The sequence below is a fragment of the Lolium rigidum genome, chromosome 7 (assembly GCF_022539505.1).
Source record: "Lolium rigidum isolate FL_2022 chromosome 7, APGP_CSIRO_Lrig_0.1, whole genome shotgun sequence".
Lineage (NCBI taxonomy): Eukaryota > Viridiplantae > Streptophyta > Magnoliopsida > Poales > Poaceae > Lolium > Lolium rigidum.
The window spans coordinates 326573686-326597103 of NC_061514.1; the positions used below are offsets into that span (position 1 = coordinate 326573686).

The following is a 23418-nucleotide window of genomic DNA, read 5'->3' on the forward strand; positions in this document are numbered from 1 at the left end:
TGGTCGGAGCAGGAGATGGGAAGAGACGAGCAGGCTGCAGTCTCTTCAAATAAGCTCAAAGTACAACCTCTAGATCTAGGTCTGGAGGTCAAGGCCTCTAGTGCCCAAGGTAGGAGAAGGCTGCCTTTCTTCTACGCTCGTCCTAGTGACGAGGGGGAAGAAGGTTTCCTTCCGCCGGCCGATGGGTGGTCAGATAGGCAACACGGGAGCGAAGAAGCTTCTCCCGGGCACTGTTCAAAATACTCGAAAGGCTACTGCTCCCTCCCTAACACGTCGGCATCGGTTCATTCCCGCCGGCGATTGAAGGTTGAAATTAACCTGCAGGCCGATGTGTCACGTGTTGGGAATCCCTCGCTCAATCACGTGGACCACTACCATATCGGTACTTGTTCCGTTCGACCAGGAACAGCAAATTCGGATCTTTCGTTCCGTTCCGAAACGCCAGATTGACTGCTAGTTTTGATCGTCGCTCAATCTCAGCCCGATCATTTTTTCCTCCTTCAGAAAAGCGCGGCAGCCCGATCATCTTTCGACCGAAGCATGCATGCACATGTACGGTTCAACTTTGGCTTCCTGAGCTAGCGATATATATACGTACTACAAATGTTTTGCTCCAAACCCCTTCCTTAATTCCTCATTTATTTTGTTTTGTTTGTACAAAGTCAATTCTTGTGCAACTAAACACAAATCAAACCTACGTAGTATTTCTTTTCGGAAACCTCTCTCGATATCTCCCTAGCTTTAATATGGATACTACCAGCTACGTACCGTCTAGCAGCTCAAATATGCTCATTCTACTAGTACTAATTTTGTTTCGATATGGGAGCCTCTGCATCAATGGATGCTCAGTTCAAATATATTCATGCTATTAGTACTTTGGTTTTCTTTAAAGAAATTTTAAAATGTCCATTACTTTTCTTACTATGCCTTATCTGCTATACATAGGATCTTTTTTTTCTAGCCTAGCTAGCCAGCTAGTTAAAATTCCATCAGCATTCTTACATACGTAGCGTCAAAATCCACTCACGTGTGTCGGATACTCCCAAGTCGCAGCGTACGGCCTTTCCATTTTCCCGCCACTCCACATACGAGCTAGCTAACCTAGCTACCTCGCGTTGCCACTACTTTGCCCAGCAAGCAACTTCTCAGCGGTCATAAATATCCACTCCTTCAGTCTATTAGGCTACTCCTAGTCTTTGGATGGTTCTTTTCCGTCTTGCCATGGCGCTCTGATGGTTGGAGCCGGAGATCACTAGTAGAAAACATGGGCTTTCGTCCGAAGCTGCTGGGAGTTTTAGTCCTGGTCGCATTACGAATCGGGACTAACGTGAGCGTTAGTCCCGGTTCTAGCGGCGCGGGCCACGGCCACCCTCTAGTCCTAGTTCGTTTAGAACCTTTAGTCCCGGTTGGCAATACCAACAGGGACTAAAGGAGGGGATGCAACGGAGCAAGATGCGGTCTCTTCAAAAAAAAGCCTCGAAGTACTTTCTTTCTTTTCCGCTCATCCTTTGTGACGACGAGGAAGAAGGTTTCCTTCCGCCAGCCGATGGATGCATGGCCAGATAGGCAGCATGGGAGTGACATCCACGACGGCCATCTCTTGGTAGCTGTTCAAAATCAGTCAACATGGAGTTGTGTATGTAGAAAATATTGAATCACTAGTTTCTATTGTTGGGTTGCTTTGCCCTCGTGGAGTATATATAGAGGTACAAAGGGAGGAGATAGACTTGGAGTACAAGATGATGAGTCCTAGTCTTACGTATACACCGCTACATATTATAATTCTAACATCCCGCTCAGTCGTAGCGGGAGTGAAGCGGACGATTGCAACTATTTTTGAAGACTCACGCTTCCATCCTCTTCTCCTCCTTGTCATCATCGGCGTCCCCTTCTGGTGCCTTCTCTTCCCTCCAGCAGTCACAGCCGGAGTGTCGTGGACGCAAGTGAGGACATGAACGATGTTGACTAGAGTTCTTGAGTTTCCATCGACGTTTTCTTGATGTCGATGTCGAGGTTGCCGATCATGATGTAGCCATGATCAAGGTGTGGTCGATGTCGTAGTCGTCATATGTGGTGCAGCAGCATTCGCCGAAGGCGCAATGTTTTTTGCTCATTTTTATGCCTTTTAGGGTTTTAGGTTTTGCGCGGCGGCGATAGGAATCTACGGCGGCGGCGGGGTTTTGTGTAATTGTGCGGCTGCGTCAGGTTCTTGTGTCGTAGCACGGTGGCGGCGGCGGCTCTGCTACGACGGCGGGGTATTGTGTCATTGTGCACCGGCGGCGGACCTGCGGCATTGGAGGGTTTTTGGGTTTTGGTTGTAGGCGGCGGTAGTGTTGATGGAGCAAAAGAATGACCGCGAGGCCGGATCATCTCGTGCCGGTAAAAATAAAAACCCGCCCAACCGCCGCTATGTCTATGTGGAGTTCGCGCATCGACTGTTCGAGGAGAACCGGACGGTTCCTTGGCGGGATGCGGGCCTGCTGCACGTTGGCTGATACCTCAATTTCCGGCATGTCCTGATGCCTCTGGTGTCGCACGAGGGGCGCAAGCGCCAATTCAAGATATGTCGCAGCTTAATCCACGTCCCGGATCTGGGCGACGATCTGGCCTTTGCCCTCGACTCCTACAACTGGTCCACCTTTGGGATATGGGAGTTCCACGCGCGCCGCCGCATGAGTTACCTCGGCAATGTGGACATCTTCAACTTACCGGGAGCGCGGCATCAGCCTCGATGACGACGAGGAGGACGAATACGAAGTCGACGATGCATTGGAGGACAAAGACCGCAACGACCAGGAACTCCAAGCCGCAAACCTCATGGAGGAAGAGGCCATCGAAATGGTCGTAGCCCAGAGCGAGCTCAGGCACAACGGAGGGCACTGATTCCTCCGCCACCTCCTCCCACCTATACGCCGCTGTCGGCGCCTCAGTAACCTCTACACTTGTCGTGGTCTTGGGCGCCTCCGGTCTTCATCGACTCGTCGAGGACGACGACGACGAGAAGTAGGCAGCCATGGCAGGCGCCCTTGTTAGCTAGGGTTACCTTCTGGTCTTTTTATTTATTTTTAGGCACTACGAACTCGTTCTATTAATTAAAAAAACACTATTGGGATAAAATGCTCCAGGCCTCTAGGACTAACCCTACCCAAACAGACATGTGAGGAAACAAGACCAATTTAGGTTTTGGGGCCAGATCTAAATGAACACTTTTTGTGTCCGAAATAGATCGGGAGATGCTATTAGGCAAAACAAACCAAATCAAACTGGCCAATCCATTGTGGAGTCGCACACACAAATCAAACCAAACTACGTGATATCTGCACCTGAACCAAACTAAACTGATGATGACAAAAACCGTGGTTTTGGGGTTGTGGTTTTTGATCAGCTACCCACTCCTCCATCTCGAAAGCTCACAATGCAGTTGAATACGTTCATGCGCGAGGAGTTCCTCTAATCCCTTCATTTCAACGCCGTCCGCCGTGACGATGTGTTCCTCCATGCCGTGTATGATGGTACATGCCTGGCACTCTCAGCTTCATCTTGGCCGCTCGTCGACGGCGCCAGTGCCCTGCAGCTTCCGGACGAAGCTCAACATGCACCACCTATCCAAGTCGCCCTTTGGCGCCGCTGCCATGGTACAACTACCATCACCCTCCCGCTTCTTCGGTTAGCTCGCGTTGTTTGATGAGCCACTAAGCATGTCGAGCTAGAGCCTGAATCCCCGTCCTCGATGAGCACGTGCACCCACTATCTGCCCGGCGCGCCGACCGCCATCCTCCGGCCGTCCGGTGCCGCCATCGGGACGGATAAGGCCGCCGGCCCAACAGCGCATTTTGCTTGGGGTCAACGCGACGGCTTTGCCCGCGGTTCCCCTCACCTCGATCAGCACAGAGAAGTTCGAACTTCGAAGTGCTTGCGGCGGCGCTCGTCGACAGGCTTTGCGGCGGCCACGCTACGGCCTTGCCGAGGCGCTCTATGTCAGGCTTGTAGCAGGTGGAGTCGATGCGGTAGATAGGCCGCAGGCGGTTGAGCAGGTAGGCGTTGTAGGCGGCCACGAGAAGTGCGAAGAAGGCGACTCGATCCGGAGGAACACAATCGAAACAAATTGGCAGATAAATTCTTTTTTTGGAATTAAGCCGCTACTAGCTAGCTCGTCGCCTCATCCTACGGCTCGTCCGCGGCGAGGCATGAGGCCACGCCATCGACCACTACGCCCATGCCTTCGCCGGCGTCATCGTCACGGCTCTATGCGATTAGGCGGGCAGCGGCGTGCACAACCAAGCTACAGACCACCATCGCGCCTCTGGTGCTACCCGGAGCGTGTCGTCCCGTCGGCGGACGTGGGTTGCCTTCTCTAGCTCCAGGCTGATGCTCCTCGACACCAGCGACTCTGGCGCCTGCAGTCGCGTGTACACTACAAACCAATCTAATCAACCGGGCGCAAACCACGGGTCAAAACCGTTTTGAAATGGAACTGATCGTGCCCAAATCTGACTACACCCAACTATTTACCAAACTGAACTGAACTATTGCCAGGCTTATTAATTGCGGCATAGATAATCCCTTCATACCGATTTATAGGGCTTTATGGATTTTGAGAAAAACTTAATTTGACCTACAAGATATAAGATACATATTAATTTTACTATTTAAACTTTTTTTTAAATATGAATCCAGTGGTATAAATTTTATGACATATATCTCATTTTTTATTGACTATATTTGTAGTCAAAAAATCTTTTTCAAAATGTGTAATACCCCTATAAATCGATATGAAGGTATTAGTGCTTATTTTTGTACACCATATTGTGAGGCTAGGTAGTTATATGTAGACATACTCCTAGAAATATACTAAATTAATTACTCTTCATTTTTTATCGCCACAGCTTACTTGAGTTAGCTCATTTAGGTCCCTATTCGTAGACAAACAAAGTGCACCCGATTAAAAAACCAAGGACCCTTTACATGTACATGGAAGCAATACTAGATTTTCTTAATGCACAAGGAAGAAAGCTCGCGCTCCAGCAGAAGTCCTTTCTCGTTTGCTTTTCCTTGCTTGAGAGAAACATAAACAATAATTGATCTGTTCATCCTCATGATTTGATAGATTAATCCAAATAATTTACAGTTTGTCGAGTTGTACTGCCCGAATGGTTCCAAATTGTAGAGCCAGTCTTGCATGTACTGATCGAAGGTTCATGATTCGTCAAATCAATATAGTTATATACGTTTCTGAAAATACTACTACTTCTATCTTGTTGTTCGTACAATTTGATCTTCCAAAAAAGAATTTTCTGCAAGGTCCGCCACTGGTTGGAGGGGGTGGATGGATAGAGACTCAGCAACGCCTCCAAAGAGGGAAAGCGGTGCCCAACACTCACCACCAGCTCCTCAGCGAGTAAAAGGTCTAGCACCACGAGGATGCCGAGGACGAGCACCGCGGGAGGAGAGAGCAAGAGGGAAAAGCAAGATCCGACCTTCGAGATCTGCTGCACGACTAAACGAAGCAGCCCCGCACACGGCCCATGATGCCCACCGTTTGCCAAAACGCTGACAAGCAACCATGGACACCGCCTGCCACATGATCAACACCGCCACCCACCCACCCCAGAACATTGTTGGAGGATGCAGTCACCGCCGATGACATCACCCCCTGCATCGAAAACAATGGTGTTGAGTGGACATGCACACCGGATGCATGCATAGAAGATAAGGAAAACGATACAACACAGTAAACTTGCGCGTGCTCCCTCTATTCGCTGTCCCTTTCCATGGACATGGTCGCCGTCGTCGTTTAAGTTCGGCCGGGTTTGTCCGATGTTCGCCGTCCCATGTAAGCCACCTCGAATATCGATCATTCCAATGAGTGACACCTTCATGTGCTCGTTGAGGTTTAGGTTGATCGGTATCAGTTCATTGTCGATGTCCATGGCAGAAAGTGGCACTAGGTTAATTTATCGAGGGTGTGGAAGAGCAAAATAAAACTTATAAATCACGTTCGGAAGTGGCGTTGGAAAATTGAGCAACAAAATGGCGCCCAAAGTTTGACTAGTTTTGCAGCACTGGGGGGGTGATTTAATCTCACCAATTTTACAGCGAGATGAAAATGGCGCGCGGAGAAAATAGAGCTGGAGAAACGAAACTAAGAGACGTGTGCGCACAAAGGGAGCAGAGCAAGCTGGCCAGATGAGCTACGAAGTGATTGGCGCTAGAGGCGAGGAGACCAACGACTGGCTATAAGTCAAGTGTCATGTCATCTATAGCTAACTTAGAGCCAACTTGTATAATTGTGAGTTATAAACATGCCATACTTTATCAATATGTGGCCCACCTTTCACTCTCACAAAGTGCCTAGGAGTACGTGCTAGAGCTGACTCTTGCATTAGAGCCCACTCCTCTTCTCTCTTCTCCTCTCTCTCCTCCAACTGAGCAATAATATATTATTTTAATCCTTATAGCCATCTAATTAGGACTTATTGTACTTGCTCTAATAACTCCTGCATGCGTTCAGAGAGACGTTCAGAGAGACATTCATGCAAGACTACAACAGGGGTATTTTAGGCAATCAAGTACAAAAATTAGGCCCTCGATGCCTCTCTCCTTGGTCTGCGTGATACACTCAAAATGCGTTAAAAACGGACAGAGGAAGTAGCAAGAGCTAAGAGCATCTCCACTCGTCCCCCCGAACAGGCCCCCGGCGAGCGTTTTTTCCATCCGGACGGCGAAATTCGGCCCAGTCGCGCCCCCGGTTCCTCGTTTTCGTCCGGATTTGGGCCTAAATCCATCCGGCGATCCCACGACATCCCCGGCCCCCCGGGGAGCGCTCGGGGACTCCGGACGAGTGAAAAGCGGGCGTGGACCCAACTTGTCGGCGACAATGGCCTCCGATCTACGGCAAAACCCTCGTCTTCCCGATCTACGGCAAAACCCTCGTCTTCCCGATCTACGGCAATGCCCTCGTCGAACGAAAGCTTTGAACTCTCAAGTGGTGCAACATAGATAGATTATATATATATTTCGAATATAATTCGAATAAACATAGAAATTACATATAAAAACTTTAAAACTAAACTACTTCTTCTTCTTCTTAGAAGGCCCCGCCTCATCGTCGTCGCGGCGACGCTTCCGGCTCGTCACCTCCTCGTCGGAGGAAGTTGAGTCCTCCTCGTCGTCGTCCTCATCAGCCTCTTCGTCCTCCTCCTCCTGCTCCTCCTCCTCGCTCCTCGCTCCTCCTCCTCTTCCTCGGCCTCTTCCTCGGCCTGCTCCACGGCCTCTTCGTCCTCCTCCTCGTCGTCAAACTCGTCCTCGCTGGCCGGCGGGGGGAATCGTCGCTGCTGGACGATGCAGCTGGATCCCACCAATGGCGCCATCCAGGCGGCTTCCCTCGCTGTCGGTGTCCGATGGCCAAGAGATATCGCTCATGGTTGACGGAGGATGGTGACGAGAGAACGGATGAATGGCTCAGCCCGTCGAAAACCGTTTATGTAGGTCTCTCGACGAAAGAGAGCGCCGGTTGCTCTTCCGCGGAGTTCGTGCTCCATTACGGCGGTTCTCGCATCGAGGCCACTTCGACCGTTCCCGACGAGTCGTTTCGGCTCTCCGATCCACTTCGCGACGGTTCAATGCGGCGAGGGAACTCCGACGATTGCCCTTCCCGGTGATCTGCACCGTCGCTATGCACGCGGTGGGTGCGCGTCCATGGGCTCGCGGCTGGAAAAATGGGCCTCCCCAGGCCAAAAACTACATCCATCCGGCGCTAAATTTCGCCGGATTTGGGCGTGGGGAGCCCAAACGAGTGGGGATGCTCTAAAGGAAGACACACAGAGATGTCTACGTCAACTGCTAGAGGAAAAGTCTACCTAAGAGGCTACGCTAGCACATGATGTCACCAAAAGATGGTTAATTATAGCAATACTAATTAGTATTTAATCAGAAATTTAAGTGATGCACATGTAGGTACCTAGTAGTGATGGACAGTGACGGACCTAGAAGGGAGTATTAAGCATTCGCTCCTGTGTGATGCTTAATTAGTACGAATGACATAGTACTTAATTAGAAAATAAATTAGTGCACACCCTGTGATGGAGCAGAGTTGTAAAAAGTTTAGTAGTAACTGGTCGGGTTGCAGGTATAGGAAGAAAAATCGTCAATCTGGCCACGTAATATCAAACTAGGAAAAACAGCCTAAATACAGGCCTAAACTGGGGTAAACCAGAAGAAATGGCGGAAAAACATGCCTGGTACGAGGCAAACCGGTAAAAAACCGGCCCAGATATAGGCGGACCGCTGGAAACTAGATTCCGACATCTTCCGACGCAATTCGGCGGAAAAATGGCCTTACTGGGGACACGTGTCGGCTCCTCAAGAAAACTACCTCAATTTTAGGCGTAAAGCGTGGGCGAGTCTAGCGTGTGGCCTCCCTCCTGCCTAATCCTTTTCTGGCTAAAGTCGTCTTGGGCCGCGCTGTGATGGCCGAATGGATCTGCTGGGCTCAATGGCCGTTGTGTGCTCTAAGTAGGATCTTTTTTGGGCAAATGGACCTGGCTGGGTTCATTGGCCGCTGTGTGCTTCAAGTATCGATAAAGAATTTTGAGGTAGATAAGTGGAGCTTTCTTAATTGTTGGGCGTGGCATAATTACAAAAAATATGTAACATGTGAGTTAATGCCATTTTGTGCAAGCAGAAGAGGACAAACCCACTCAAGAAGGATTAGCATACCCACCAAAATCCGCAAAGAAATAATCCAGTAGCTTGGTATTTTGATAATTCACTAAGTGAATTCATTTGAAATAACCTGATGTATTGAAATGAGTATCTGCAGCGTGCCTGAAAAGGTGGTCAGGGCAAAAAGTAGGAGCTTGTGGAGAAGCTTGTCGGGGATTCTTCTTCTTCTTCTTCTTCTTCTTCTTCGTGTGCCCGGCGCCTTCTTCTTCTTCTTCTTCTTCTTCTTCGTCCTCACGCCGTCCGCGTCTACCTCCACGAGATCATCGTCACCGGCACCCTCATCGTTCTCTTCCTCGCCGCCCTCTTCGTCCTCATCGTCGTCCTCCACCCCATCCTCTTCCTCGTCGTCGTCCTCCTCAACCCCGTCGTCCTCCTCAGCACCGGCGCCGTCGTATTCGAGCGGACCCCTGCGGCCGGTGAAAGGGCCGCCGTCCGGACTGGGTCCTGGCTCGCGCTGCTCGTACGCCGCAGTGGTTTCTGAAGGTTTCTTTTGTGTTGTGGGTGCAGGTGTTTGGAGGAGGGAGGAAGGTTATGTGTCAATGTAGAGAAGACTAATTATACTTACCAAACCCACTGACTTCTGTGTGCAGCCATTGCCTCAAAGGTTCGGGATGGGCTGCAGTTAATTAAACAACATATTGGTTGTTTTGAGCTGGAAGAAATCAAAGAAGATAGCCAGATGTCAACTGGACCACTGTACTTGCGGAACATGTTCAGGCCGCTTCCGTTTGCTCTGCCGCTAAACGTTGATCGCTGAAAAAGCGTAACGTCTACGTAGTATGGGCCAGCCCGTAGCAACCGACCTACTTATTTTTAGGCGTATGCGAATATATGCAGAAGGTCGGCAGTAGGAAAACCGTGTGCGTTACTCCTATATTCGCACACTATTTGTCCTCGATAATTGTGTTCGAGGTTAAATTATCCTTTCCTGAATCTACACGGACTCCCGACCTCCAAAGGGTCATCCCTAACCCGACAAAGAACAACCCTCCTTTGCTCTACGCTCTGTCTAACCATTACAAAGCGACAAAGCTTGTGAAGAAGCCTCACAATTCCATCAGATGCGACAACTAGTCCGAGTTCCCATTGGACTATGATCACATCAAGTATGCCGCTCTGGATGCATGCATCGGCTTCGAGATAGCTAGGAATCACTAGACTCTAGTCAGCTTATGTTTAATCCGGATTATGGATTGTAGTATGATAATCGTTTTCCCTAGTAGACCTAGGTTTAATCGAACCTTTGGAAATACTGCTAAAATGGTGTAAAGTAAACGTCTACAAGACTTGCTAGTTAATTTAATTTTATGTTTACCGAACTTATCTAGTTTACTCTTAAATTGGTTGTGTTCAATGATGGAAATATGCCAGGGTTAAGATTTCTCCTGCAGTTAGGCATACATATATAAATTAAGCGTAAATGTGTTCAATGAGGAAGTTTTCAAGGATCAAGAGAGGAGTATGATGCAACATGATCAAGGAGAGTGAAAGCTCTAAGCTTGGGGATGCACCCGGTGGTTCACCCCTGCATATATCAAGAAGACTCAAGCGTCTAAGCTTGGGGATGCCCAAGGCATCCCCTTCTTCATCAACAAATTATCGGGTTCCTCCCCGAAACTACATTTTTATTCGGCCACATCTTATGTGCTTTTTCTTGGAGCGTCGGTTTGTTTTTGTTTTTGTTTTGTTTGAATAAAATGGATCCTAGCATTCACTTTATGGGAGAGATACACACTCCGCTGTAGCATATGGACAAATATGTCCTTGGTTTCTACTCATAGTATTCATGGCGAAGTTTCTCCTTCGTTAAATTGTTATATGGTTGGAATTGGAAAATGATACATGTAGTAATTGCTATAAATGTTTTGGGTAATGTGATACTTGGCAATTGTTGTGTTCATGTTTAAGCTCTTGCATCATATGCTTTGCACCCATTAATGAAGAAATACATAGAGCATGCTAAAATTTGGTTTGCATATTTGGTTTCTCTAAGGTCTAGATAATTTCTAGTATTGAGTTTGAACAACAAGGAAGACGGTATAGAGTATTATAATGCTTTCAATATGTCTTTTATGTGAGTTTTGCTGTACTAGTTCATCCTTGTGTTTGCCTCAAACAACCTTGCTAGCCTAAACCTTGTATCGAGAGGGAATACTTCTCATGCATCCAAAATACTTGAGCCAACCACTATGCCATTTGTGTCCACCATACCTACCCACTACATGGTATTTTCCAGCCATTCCAAAGTAAATTGCTTGAGTGCTACCTTTAAAATTCCATCATTCACCTTTGCAATATATAGCTCATGGGACAAATAGCTTAAAAACTATTGTAGTATTGAATATGTAATTATGCACTTTATCTCTTATTAAGTTGCTTGTTGTGCGATAACCATGTTTACTGGGGAACGCCATCAACTCATTGTTGAATTTCATGTGAGTTGCTATGCATGTTCGTCTTGTCGGAAGTAAGGGCGATCTACACTGAGTTGAATGGTTTGAGCATGCATATTGTGAGAGAAGAACATTGGGCCGCTAACTAAAGCCATGTTCCATGGTGGAAGTTTCAGTTTTGGACAAACATCCTCAAATCTCTAATGAGAAAAGAATTAATTGTTGTTGAATGCTTAAAGCATTAAAAGAGGAGTCCATTATCCGTTGTCTATGTTGTCCCGGTATGGATGTCTAAGTTGAGAATAATCAAAAGCGAGAAATCCAAATGCGAGCTTTCTCCTTAGACCTTTGTACAGGCGGCATAGAGGTACCCCTTTGTGATACTTGGTTAAAGCATATGTATTGCGGTGATAATCCGGGTAGTCCAAGCTAATTAGGACAAGGTGCGAGCACTATTAGTACACTATGCATGAGGCTTGCAACTTATAAGATATAATTTACATGATGCATATGCTTTATTACTACCGTTGACAAAATTGTTTCATGTTTTCAAAATCAAAGCTCTAGCACAAATATAGCAATCGATGCTTTTCCTCTATGAGGACCATTCTTTTACTTTCAATGTTGAGTCAGTTCACCTATTTCTCTCCACCTCAAGAAGCAAACACTTGTGTGAACTGTGCATTGATTCTTACATACTTGCTTATTGCACTTATTATATTACTCTATGTTGACAATATCCATGAGATATACATGTTACAAGTTGAAAGCAACCGCTGAAACTTAATCTTCTTTTGTGTTGCTTCAATACCTTTACTTTGAATTATTGCTTTATGAGTTAACTCTTATGCAAGACTTATTGATGCTTGTCTTGAAGTACTATTCATGAAAAGTCTTTGCTTTATGATTCACTTGTTTACTCATGTCATGCACATTGTTTTGATCGCTGCATTCTCTACATATGCTTTACAAATAGTATGATCAAGTTTATGATGGCATGTCACTCCAGAAATTATCTTTGTTATCGTTTTACCTGCTCGGGACGAGCAGAACTAAGCTTGGGGATGCTGATACGTCTCCAACGTATCGATAATTTCTTGTGTTCCATGCCACATTATTGATGTTATCTACATGTTTTATGCACACTTTATATCATATTCGTGCATTTTCTGGAACTAACCTATTAACAAGATGCCGAAGTGCCGATTCGTTGTTTTCTGCTGTTTTTGGTTTCAGAAATCCTAGTAAAGAAATATTCTCGGAATTGGACGAAATAAAAGCCCGGAGGCCTATTTTCTCACGAAGCTTCCGAAGTCCGAAGGAGAGACGAAGAGGGGCCACGGGGTGGCCAAACCCTAGGGCGGCGCGGCCCCCCTTGGCCGCGCCGGCCTGTGGTGTGGGCCCCCGTGCCGCCTCTTGACTTGCCCTTCCGCCTACAAATAGCCTCCGTGACGAAACCCCCGATGCCGAGAGCCACGATACGGAAAACATTGCCGAGACGCCGTCGCCGCCGATCCCATCTCGGGGGATCCCGGAGATCGCCTCCGGCACCCTGCCGGAGAGGGGAATCATCTCCCGGAGGACTCTACACCGCCATGGTCGCCTCCGGAGTGATGAGTGAGTAGTCTACCCCTGGACTATGGGTCCATAGCAGTAGCTAGATGGTTGTCTTCTCCCCATTGTGCTATCATTGTCGGATCTTGTGAGCTGCCTATCATGATCAAGATCATCTATATGTAATTCTATATGTTGCGTTTGTTGGGATCCGATGAATAGAGAATACTTGTTATGTTGATTATCAAAGTTATGCTTATGTGTTGTTTATGATCTTGCATGCTCTCCGTTATTAGTAGATGCTCCGGCCAAGTAGATGCTTTTAACTCCAAGAGGGAGTACTTATGCTCGATAGTGGGTTCATGCTCGCATTGACACCGGGACGAGTGACGAAAGTTCTAAGGTTGTGTTGTGCTGTTGCCACTAGGGATAAAACATTGATGCTATGTCTAAGGATGTAGTTGTTGATTACATTACGCACCATACTTAATGCAATTGTCCGTTGCTTGCAACTTAATACTTGGAGGGGTTCGGATGATAACCTTGAAGGTGGACTTTTTAGGCATAGATGCAGTTGGATGGCGGTCTATGTACTTTGTCGTAATGCCCAATTAAATCTCACTATACTCATCATGATATGTATGTGCATGGTCATGCTCTCTTTATTTGTCAATTGCCCAACTGTAATTTGTTCACCCAACATGCTGTTCGTCTTATGGGAGAGACACCTCTAGTGAACTGTGGACCCCGGTCCAATTCTCTTTACTTAAATACAATCTACTGCAATACTTGTTTCTACTGTTTTCTCTGCAAACAATCATCTTCCACACAATACGGTTAATCCTTTGTTACAGCAAGCCGGTGAGATTGACAACCTCACCGTTTCGTTGGGGCAAAGTAGTTTGGTTGTGTTGTGCGGGTTCCACGTTGGCGCCGGAATCTCCGGTGTTGCGCCGCACTACATCCCGCCGCCATCAACCTTCAACGTGCTTCTTGGCTCCTCCTGGTTCGATAAACCTTGGTTTCTTTCTGAGGGAAAACTTGCTGCTGTGCTCATCATACCTTCCTCTTGGGGTTGCCCAACGAACGTGTGAAATACACGCCATCAATAGCTAGGAATCACTAGACTCTAGTCAGCTTATGTTTAATCCGGATTATGGATTGTAGTATGATAATCGTTTTCCCTAGTAGACCTAGGTTTAATCGAACCTTTGGAAATACTGCTAAAATGGTGTAAAGTAAACGTCTACAAGACTTGCTAGTTAATTTAATTTTATGTTTACCGGACTTATCTAGTTTACTCTTAAATTGGTTGTGTTCAATGATGGAAATATGCTAGGGTTAAGATTTCTCCTGCAGTTAGGCATACATATATAAATTAAGCGTAAATGTGTAGTAAATAAAATAGAGATAAGAGATTTGTGAGCAGCACATCCGTAAATACTCTTGCCCATAAAGCCAGAGGTGACAAGAGCCTCTTGGTCCAACCATTATTCCCACATCCGCGAGTAACAACAGTTATTAAGCATATGAATACATGTTAAAGCATTAAGCTAGATGAATGTGTCGTTGATCCCGAATGAATCACTAAACATGTACCATTACTTTCCCCTTTATGTCACTGAGGTTTCGTGGTAGCACGCCGTTCTCCACTTATCACACCTCTTCCCTTGATCGATCCGATAAACATGGCTACCTGCAGATCATCTAATCGAGGCAAAGAGATAAGGATACAAGATTGCAAAACTCCTATTCAATCCTTACACATATTATAAGATTAGATCCATATAAACGCTGCGAGGATTCACCCCAACCCGCAGCCCGTGAGGACTACTCACACAAGATCAATAACAAAGATAGAAATCACTGCGGCAAATACTTGGATTGAAATCACAATATTCTTACAATGGTCGTCAATTCTCAAAGAGATCTCTATTACAATGGTGATGACTATGGCTATGGGGGAGATTGAAGATGGAATGGATGAACTATGGTGGTGGATCTCCTTCGGCGTGGTATAGATGGATTGATGGATGGCGGCTCTGTTTGGCGGCGAATGGCTCTCCTTTTGGCGCCGGGTCTTTCACAGAACTTATAGGGGTTGACCTCGTGAATGTTGCGGCAGACCGTACGGGTGGACAGTACGGACGGGACTTGCCCGTACCGATGTCCGTTAAACTTCTTAGAACCGCCTCCTTAAGCCGGGTCAACTTTGTTGCACTTGTGACACCATTTTCTTCAGTAATTGCAGGTCCATTTATCATTATGACGTGATTTTCTACACACCATTCAAAGATAGAAGAGATTGCACATCTTTACATTAATTAGTCATCAGTAACGAATTAAGAGGTAAATTTATCAATTTCTTAACTTAGCTAAGGGTTTAAACGCGAGAAAAAGTGGAGTATTTCATAGCCATCAAATTCCCCAAATTTAAACTTAGGAGTGCGCGACTAGGACCAATTATATGTCCAGCGCGTCAAAAAAGCTTTAAGGCCGCTTTTGGACCCTCTAAATTCTTTGAATGGAAGGACCGAATCAAAACGTACATAAGTTTAGTGACCTAACATATATTTTACTCTAGTTAACAAAGCAAGATTAAGATCCAACCGGAAGGAGTTTTTGTCACTTTCACGGCTTTGAAATCGGACCAAAGAATCCGTATTTCTTTTCGTAGAACATCCGCAGTGTTACACATTTCTCATACATTAAAGTATGATGATGAAGCAGAGTATCTGCATACCCTGGCCTCAGTATACACACGTCCCTCTCTGCAGTAGTACCCTTGCACCGGGCTGCAGTGCCTGTCCTCGGAGCACACGCACTGCCCATCCAGCGCGCACCCGTCGTGGCCAGCCCCGCCGCTAAGGCCATTGCCCACGACCTCGTCGGACCACGGGCTGTCGAACAACCCTCGTGGGTCTAGCTGCCGCTTCGCCGCGGCGAACCTTGCCCATCCCGGGTACTTCCCCTGCACGCCACGGAATGCCACCATCCTGTTCTTGGCCCAGTGCGGGCGCGCGCCGTGCTTGACGAACGCCATCTGCTCCACCTCCTCCCACACGTCCTGGTCGAGCCGCGCCGCCGCCGGGTCCGACGCGCGGTAGTAGTTGAAGTCCACCACCACGGAGTCCTCGGGCTGGCCGAGCAACGCCTCCGACCGCTTCACGAACCGGACCAGGAGACCGTTGTAGACGTCCACGCCGCACATGCTATCCGCGCCGACGAGGTCCCGCAGCCGCTTCACGTCGAGGACGAAGGATCGGAACCGCGCCGGGGAGAAGATGGCCGTGCTCTCGTAGAAGAAGAGGCCCCTGTACCTGGGGTCCCACGCGCACGCGGCGAGCAGGTTGTACGCCGGCGAGTGTGCGCAGGATCCCGACGTCTGCATCTTCCCCTGGAACCCCACGACGGGGTAGCCCGTGAACATCACGCCGCCGCGCAGCCCGTTGCCAATGAGCCGCTTCGCCGCGATCTCAGACTTGGCCATCGTGCACTTGCCCTTGACGTCCTTGGACTTCTCTAATGAGGTTTCCAGTGCTCTTATTCCCGCGGAGACGGCGATGAGCGTGGACTGGAAGCCGATGAAGTCGTTGACGCCGTCGCCCGTGGCGTTGAGTGGCGCTCGATCGTCGATCCTGTACACCGCCTGGTGCTGGGATGGGTACCAGGCGATGTCGGCGAACTCGTGGCGCGCGGCGTGATCAGCGAAGTCGTCCTGGAACGTGGAGTCGTCTCTGTAATCGTAGGTGATGCTTCTCTTGAACCGCGGCTCTAGCGCCAGTGTCACCTGAACAAACCCATCCGCCATTTGCAATCAGTTGGAAACCGGACATCAGTAAAGTAATTTTTTTAAACTTAACTAAGCATTTCGAAACAATATAATACACCCTCCTTAACTGTTGTATTGTGATCCGAAATCTGTTTACCTGTTGTACTATGGAAGGAGTCCTAACAGACTATGGCATACCAAACGTGCTAGACGTAGCACATAACAACTCTATTTCGTGTTTCCCAAGAAAGAGAGTTGTTTGCCCTATATATAGTCCAAGGTAGTCATAGAATAGATGAGAGAGAGTTTCTCCATATTGATAGCACGCAGAGGATTTGTCCTCTCGTGTATTGTAATACTCCTCCAATTATAGTGATACGCCGCCGTGCGTTCCGTGGTTTTTTCCTGTTTGGGTTTTCCACGAAAAAATCTGTGTTCTTGTTCTTTGTTTGATCTACTTTATTTGCGCGGTTTTGTAACAAGTGGTATCAGAGCATCAGGCTTCAAGATCGATCCGTTGCCCGGGAGACTTTCCATTGCGCTCGCTGGCAGCACCGCGTCTCGTCGTTTGGATCAACCGCTGCGTCTCGCGGCATCAAGCAGCATCTACAAGTCTAAGGTACAGTTGTTTTTCGTGAGATTGGATCTACAAATTCAACTCAGTTTCCGCTGCGTCCCGTGCGGCCGTGCGCCGCCTTTGGAGATACGTCTGCTGCAGTTGGAATCGGTGCATCGTTCGTCACTTCTTAGCTCGCCAGGATCGACAGGATTTCGGCCGAGCAATCTGCGGCGCGTTCCATCCTGCGCTAGTTTCCATGTTTCGACAGGAATTCTTTTTCCGCTGATTTGACGAACAACTGAAGCTGTGCGTTAGTGGGATTCATAGACGATTTACCAGATTGGTTTAAAACAGCTACAACCATCGTCCAGAGAATCAAGTCCAGAGGTGGAGCTAGTCTCCTGCTCATTCACGTGAGGCTACAGATTTATTTTCGGCTCTCCGTATTGCTACGTCTAGCCAAAACAAAACCAGGTGCTATCTGTTTATGTTTTTTTGCTCTGCAGTTTTAATTCTACATACTCTAGAATTTTTCTGTGGCTTGTATTGCTTCTTGTACTGCTTTGTGATCACAGTTTTATCGACTCATGGAAATCATAAAGTACGATGTTCAGCTGTTGTATTATGACACAAGGTTTACCCTATGGCAAGTCGAGATGCGAGCGTTGTTGGCGCAAGCCAATTATGAGTTTGCACTGGATAGTTTTGGAAATAAGTGAGCTGCTGTTTGGACTGATAAGGAGAAAAGAAAGAATCCTACTTCGCCTATGATCGATGATTTGACACTGGTATGATCATCGTTTTATAGTTTTCAGTTTAAGGTGGAGTTTATTGGATTATGACCTGTCAGGAGATATGAAGTTCAGATATTATGTTGCTGCAATTATATGAAGAACACAATTCAATTATCTGGAAAAAAAATGGAGGAGGTAATTTTTATGCCTGTTGGTAGCCAGCATTATACTCTTTGCTCTCCAGAGATTTTGCTGTTATGCATGTGAAGGTTTTTCTTTGTTACTCAAGTTCATGATGAGGATTGTTTGAGATGCAAGAAGGAGATTGTTTTCTGCTAGATACTACAACATTTAGTACTGTAAGTTTCAGTGCAATTCAATTGTCTTTGCTCTTTCAAGAGGGGTCTATTGCAGAGTTGAAGCTCCATTGCATGTTGAGGTTCCTTTATCAGACTGTTGTGTTGTTCTACAGAGACAGTTTTGACCATGTCATGGATTTTTCATTAGCCTTTAAGTCGGCAGTTTTTTTGCTGTACGTGATGTCATTCGTACCAGATGCTCTTGCATGAGTATGTTTGCCGAGGTTTGTGCTTTCAGGGTTGTAGCACATTCAGATTCCATGAGATGAGTTCTTCACAATGTTATGTGTACCAAGATGTTGCACTATGAGTTATGCGCTCGTTCGGACACCACAGGAGATATGATGACTTATGTCATTTGATGATTGAGCAGTTTCAGTTTCTTTGAGGTCAGTGGCACAGACTCAGACTTTTGCTGGGTTTTTACAGGATGCCCAGGTTCATATGTTTGCTTTGTTGACAGCTGTGTTGTTTTCTGGACGACCCAAGATAGATTTGCTCAATTTGACTTCATGAGAAGTTTAATAGTCCTATGGACGTTTCAAGGCACAAGGTTTACTTGTGATGACTTTAGTTGAGGAGTTGAATGCTATCTATGACTGTTGCAAGGGATTTCGGCTCAAGGTGGAGTTTGTTGTATTGTGATCCGAAATCTGTTTACCTGTTGTACTATGGAATGAGTCCTAACAGACTATGGCATACCAAACGTGCTAGACGTAGCACATAACAACTCTATTTCGTGTTTCCCAAGAAAGAGAGTTGTTTGCCCCTATATATAGTCCAAGGTAGTCATAGAATAGATGAGAGAGAGTTTCTCCATATTGATAGCACGCAGAGGATTTGTCCTCTCGTGTATTGTAATACTCCTCCAATTATAGTGATACGCCGCCGTGCGTTCCGTGGTTTTTTCCTGTTTGGGTTTTCCACGTAAAAATATGTGTTCTTGTTCTTTGTTTGATCTACTTTATTTGCGCGGTTTTGTAACATTAACTTTGATTTTTCTAGATTTCCATATTTCTAGACACGTTTTACCGTGTAGATATATGCAAATCTAGATAAATTTGAATCACTCCTTTCTAGACAAAGGAAGTAATTAAAATTCATCTTAGATTTTACTGAGTGGAGATAAAATGGATACTGAAGATAAGAAGTGCCGTAAGACTTCAGGTCATCCGTTCTCGAAAAATGTACTCCTTCGTTCACTAAGACCTTTTGTAGATGCATGTATTTGTAGTGTGTAGATTTATTTGTTTTGGTAGAAAAGATCGGTATCTAGTTTATTTTAAAATATCTAAAATTCATACAATAATGAGCAGTATGATAGAACACTCTTAGTCGCAACAGTAACTATGTGTGGAGTGTGGACTAGCTGGCCATGTTCTTACTTAGAGTAGCTTATTCATGCTATGCTTTTTTCAGGAGGTATAGGATTTTTGGGACAACCTAAACGTCAAGCGACTGCAAACTGATGAAAGCGCAGTCGATTCCTTCCTTCCCCCAATTCCGGTTCATTCCAGCACAACTTGCCTACGACTTATAAAATGGACGTGGCTAGTTTTGAACTTTTGATTAACTCAGAGCTAACTTAATTCTAGATCATCTGACTTTAACATATTTCATGTGCAACCGGGAAAAATGATGTGCAATTACGTCCCATGTGTAATTTCCACGTGTATCAATTACAAAGCAAATCTAGCGGTCCTAAAGTCGACCTGTAACTAACCAGATTCTCAATCGACCTAAAACTAGCAAAAAAGTTATAAAATTGACTCAGTCGCTTAAGTTTTTCAGAAACTATTTATTTGTGAGATTCCCTACACATGGAAAGGAACATCATCCAAATCATTTTCATCAGCCGTGTAAGCAAAGTTTTATTTGTTTGGCATTACGTGCAAAGCCATGTTGGTCAACAGAGTTGATGTTTATTCAACCCACACTAACATATATATAGCAAGACATATGTCCATAGGACGGTAGCTTAGTCCTTCACCAAAATATAGAGGGGAAACTACGTACACTAGCATGCTAGATCGTGATTAGGGACGTCACATCATTTCGAAAAAGAAAAAAAAATGCTACAACGTGGTGGCAAGGTAAAGATGTTTCAAGCTATAAAATATGGACTGGTCAATATATGTATAAAGATAGGTATGCTGATGTATACACATGCATGATAAAATATATAAAAGTAATCACAAGATATCTAATTTTCTACTTTGAGTCAAAATACAATGGTATAAAACTGTTTGGAAAAAAACCATTTACATAAGCATTCAGCTATGGCATCACGTACTACTCCATCCATCCCAATAAACTTTATATTATGTTTTGGGGCACTTTTGATTCATTGGAGACGGAAACTACAGGAATAGTAAACATATATGTAGAATTGAGATTTCCTGTCTACTTAAATCTTATGTGAAGATAATTTTTTGTTTAATTGTTGTGAAGCAATTTTTCATGAGGTCTAACCTAATCGTAATTTCCTTTAAAATCTATAGTATACAATTCTAATAGAATTAGTTCTTATGGAATATGATCCTCATGAATCAAACAACTTTCATGTGAAAAAATCAATATGATCTCAATCCCACACAAATATTTTGAAACCCCCGTGAATCAAAGTAGCTCTCCAAAGGATAAACATTTGGCTAACAATGTGTGGCTAAAATCGATGTAATTAGATCATATTCCAAAATAATATACCAATTCCAAAATGTAAGCCTCTTTAGAAAGCTAGGCTTACATTTTGAAGCGGAGGTAATACTTACTCATATCTAATATTTTGCATGAAAAGACTAACTCTAATTATTGGCCAAAGGCTGGTCCTAGAGAAACCTATTGTGTATTGTATTTTGAGATGGAGAAAGTAGTAATAGAGGCTTCAAGTTACACACTGCAAGTAGTAATATAGCACAACCTATTTTATTTGGGAAGTATATGGATTAACAACAAAATGGCAAACCAACGGGGAAGCATAATGATTCCAGCGCACGAAAAGTCTTAACAATGATGCACGCTCGATCTGATTAGTTAACTAACCTTGGAGATGACCCCGAGGAGGCCGAGCGAGACGAGCGCGGCGGGGAAGAGCGCGTCACCTTTGGCGAGCGGCACGACCCTGGCCCAGCCCTGGTTCAACCCGGCGGGCACGACAATGGTGAGGCCCACAACGTGGTCGTGGACGGCGCCGCCCCGGCCCCACCACGAGCTGCCGTGGGAGCCCGTGCTAATCACCCCGGCGACGCTGACCCCCTCCCAGTACGGCGACGCCGGCAGGCTCAGCCCGCCGGCCTCGGCCGCGTCGATCACGGCCCGCAGCGGCGCGCCGGCGTCCGCGGTGACCGTCCGCGCTGCCGCGTCCACCTGCACGCCGGCGTACCTCGCCGTGCTTATCAGCAGGGTGCTGTTGTTGCTCGCGCCGATCCCGCCGCCGGGGCAGGCCAGCTTGGGGATGGTGTGCGCGAAGCCGCTGACGGCCTTGACCCGCATGCCGCCGGCGCTGGCGCGCGCGACGGCGGCCACGAGTTCTTGCTCCGACGCCGGGTAGGCCACGGCCGCCACGGGGCAGTCCGCGCGGTCGCTGGACCAGGCGCCGTACGCGTTGGTGAGCACGCAGCCGACGCCCGACCCGCCGCAGCGCACCGGCGGCCGCGGCGGCACGGACAGCGCCGCCGGGGCCAGGGAGCAGAGCGCCAGCAGGAGGAGAAGTGTACCGGCGGCCATCATAAAAAAGTTTTGCCCGCGCCGTGCGCGATCGGGCTCTGTTTTTTGCTTTGTATAGTCGGTGGTGGGGGAGCACAGCACGGACGTCGCGGCGCTGTTAGTGTAGTTCTGCGCTGGAACTGGAATCTGGAAGCTCCTCTTTGTTTGGCTGGAAAGGCTCGTGGGAATTTTGGCTTAAAAGGATTCCTCATTCGTGAATGATTCGTGATGGATCGTCGGCTAAAGTTTTCTCTAACACCAATGTTGACGTACAAGCATGCTCATCCACACGGAATATTTTGGAGCAGTATTTTCTTCACAGTTGTGTGACACCAAACCTCAGATTTGTAAACTGTTTACGCGCGTAGTATAATTTACTTGGCACGAAAGAAACCCTTAGATTACAGCTGTAACATTCTTCCCTTGCAAGGCGAATTTTAACATCTTTATCGCCAAAATGGGAATTTTAAGATGCACACAATCAATCAGAGCCGATAATGTAGACTTTGTGGTGCACGAACAAGGAAACAGATAAATTTGATCATAGCACAATCGTTTATATATGTGGAAATATATCAAAAGTGAATTAGTGGCAATTAATATTGTCCATATTTTCCCTATCCGGACGTGTTATGCATTGGGTAGGATACGAGTATGATTATTTGTGCAAAATAGGTTTTTTTTTAAGTTGTATATTTCTATATATGAAGGTACAGAAAGACCCTACCTTATGAGTTATGAGTGACAGAAGAGTTGGCTCCTGTACTTTTTAGACTAAATATCTTCCGTCTTTTATGCAATCGAACCCAATACAAACTCCTTTTTTGCGGGTAAAATAAGAACCCAATACAAACTCTTATAATGTTCGTGTTATTTACATCCTCGGCTATAAAATGCCTAGCATAATCTTTCCGCCGTCTGCTTTTCACCGTGGATTCAGTCTCAATTACATTGACCATGCGCCGTTTGGTGGGGACGAGGGGCCTTCATGACCACATGGAGCTAGCTAGGTGCAGTGTGGTCGACCTCACGGCATATGATTTAGAGGATGAGCATACTCCAACAACTCCTGACACTCATTTCTCGATGTCGAAGGAGGTGTGAGGTCTTAGATCAGACATGAGCCGAACGACCTTGAGGAGGAGACTGTGTAGGACCATATGATGGTGGAGTAGTCTATCATCGCGTCGGCGCGGCTTGAAGAAGCTACAATGCATCATGTGGTGGAGGATTCCTTTGGGTCTATTTTTTATGTGTATATTTTCTTAATAATTTGTTTTGGATTCGAGTTCGGTCCGAATTCGCTCTTTATCCGTAATTCGATATAATCCACCTCCGACCATTACCTACTACGATCTAAATTCGTTACAAAAGTATGGTAATGAATACGGCAATATCCATGGGTAGCGCCTCTAGGACACCCTGCTGAAAAGTCCTGGTCTAAAAGGACTTCAAGTCCCGGCGCGGGCCTTCTCCGTTTCTCCGATCCCATTCGTTTGATATGCCTCCCAGTCCTAGGATCACTCACCCATCCAGTCGGAACACGGAGATTCCTCGCTAGGAAGGAAGGGATCGATGGGACGAGGACTCCCATGGTGGCTGGCCACCACGGAGTGCT

General features: G+C 46.5%; 1 protein-coding gene across 1 annotated transcript; it reads right to left on the reverse strand.

Moving 5' to 3' along the window:
- Positions 1–15359: 15359 nt before the first annotated feature.
- LOC124670234 (L-gulonolactone oxidase 3-like) lies at positions 15360–21821 on the reverse strand. Its single transcript, XM_047206738.1, has 2 exons — positions 21138–21821; positions 15360–16461 (listed from the first exon to the last, which is right to left on the reverse strand). Exons 1-2 carry the CDS (start codon positions 21819–21821, stop codon positions 15373–15375), a joined length of 1773 nt encoding a protein of 590 aa, XP_047062694.1. The 3' UTR covers positions 15360–15372.
- Between the last annotated feature and the right edge of the window lie 1597 nt (positions 21822–23418).

Coding starts and splice junctions, on each gene's coding strand:
- LOC124670234 (XM_047206738.1), bottom strand. CDS start 21,821: ATGGCCGCCGGTACACTTCTCCTCCTGCTGGCGCTCTGCTCCCTGGCC. Junction 16,462..21,137: donor TCCTCGGGGTCATCTCCAAG/GTTAGTTAACTA, acceptor GGGTTTGTTCAG/GTGACACTGGCGCTAGAGCC.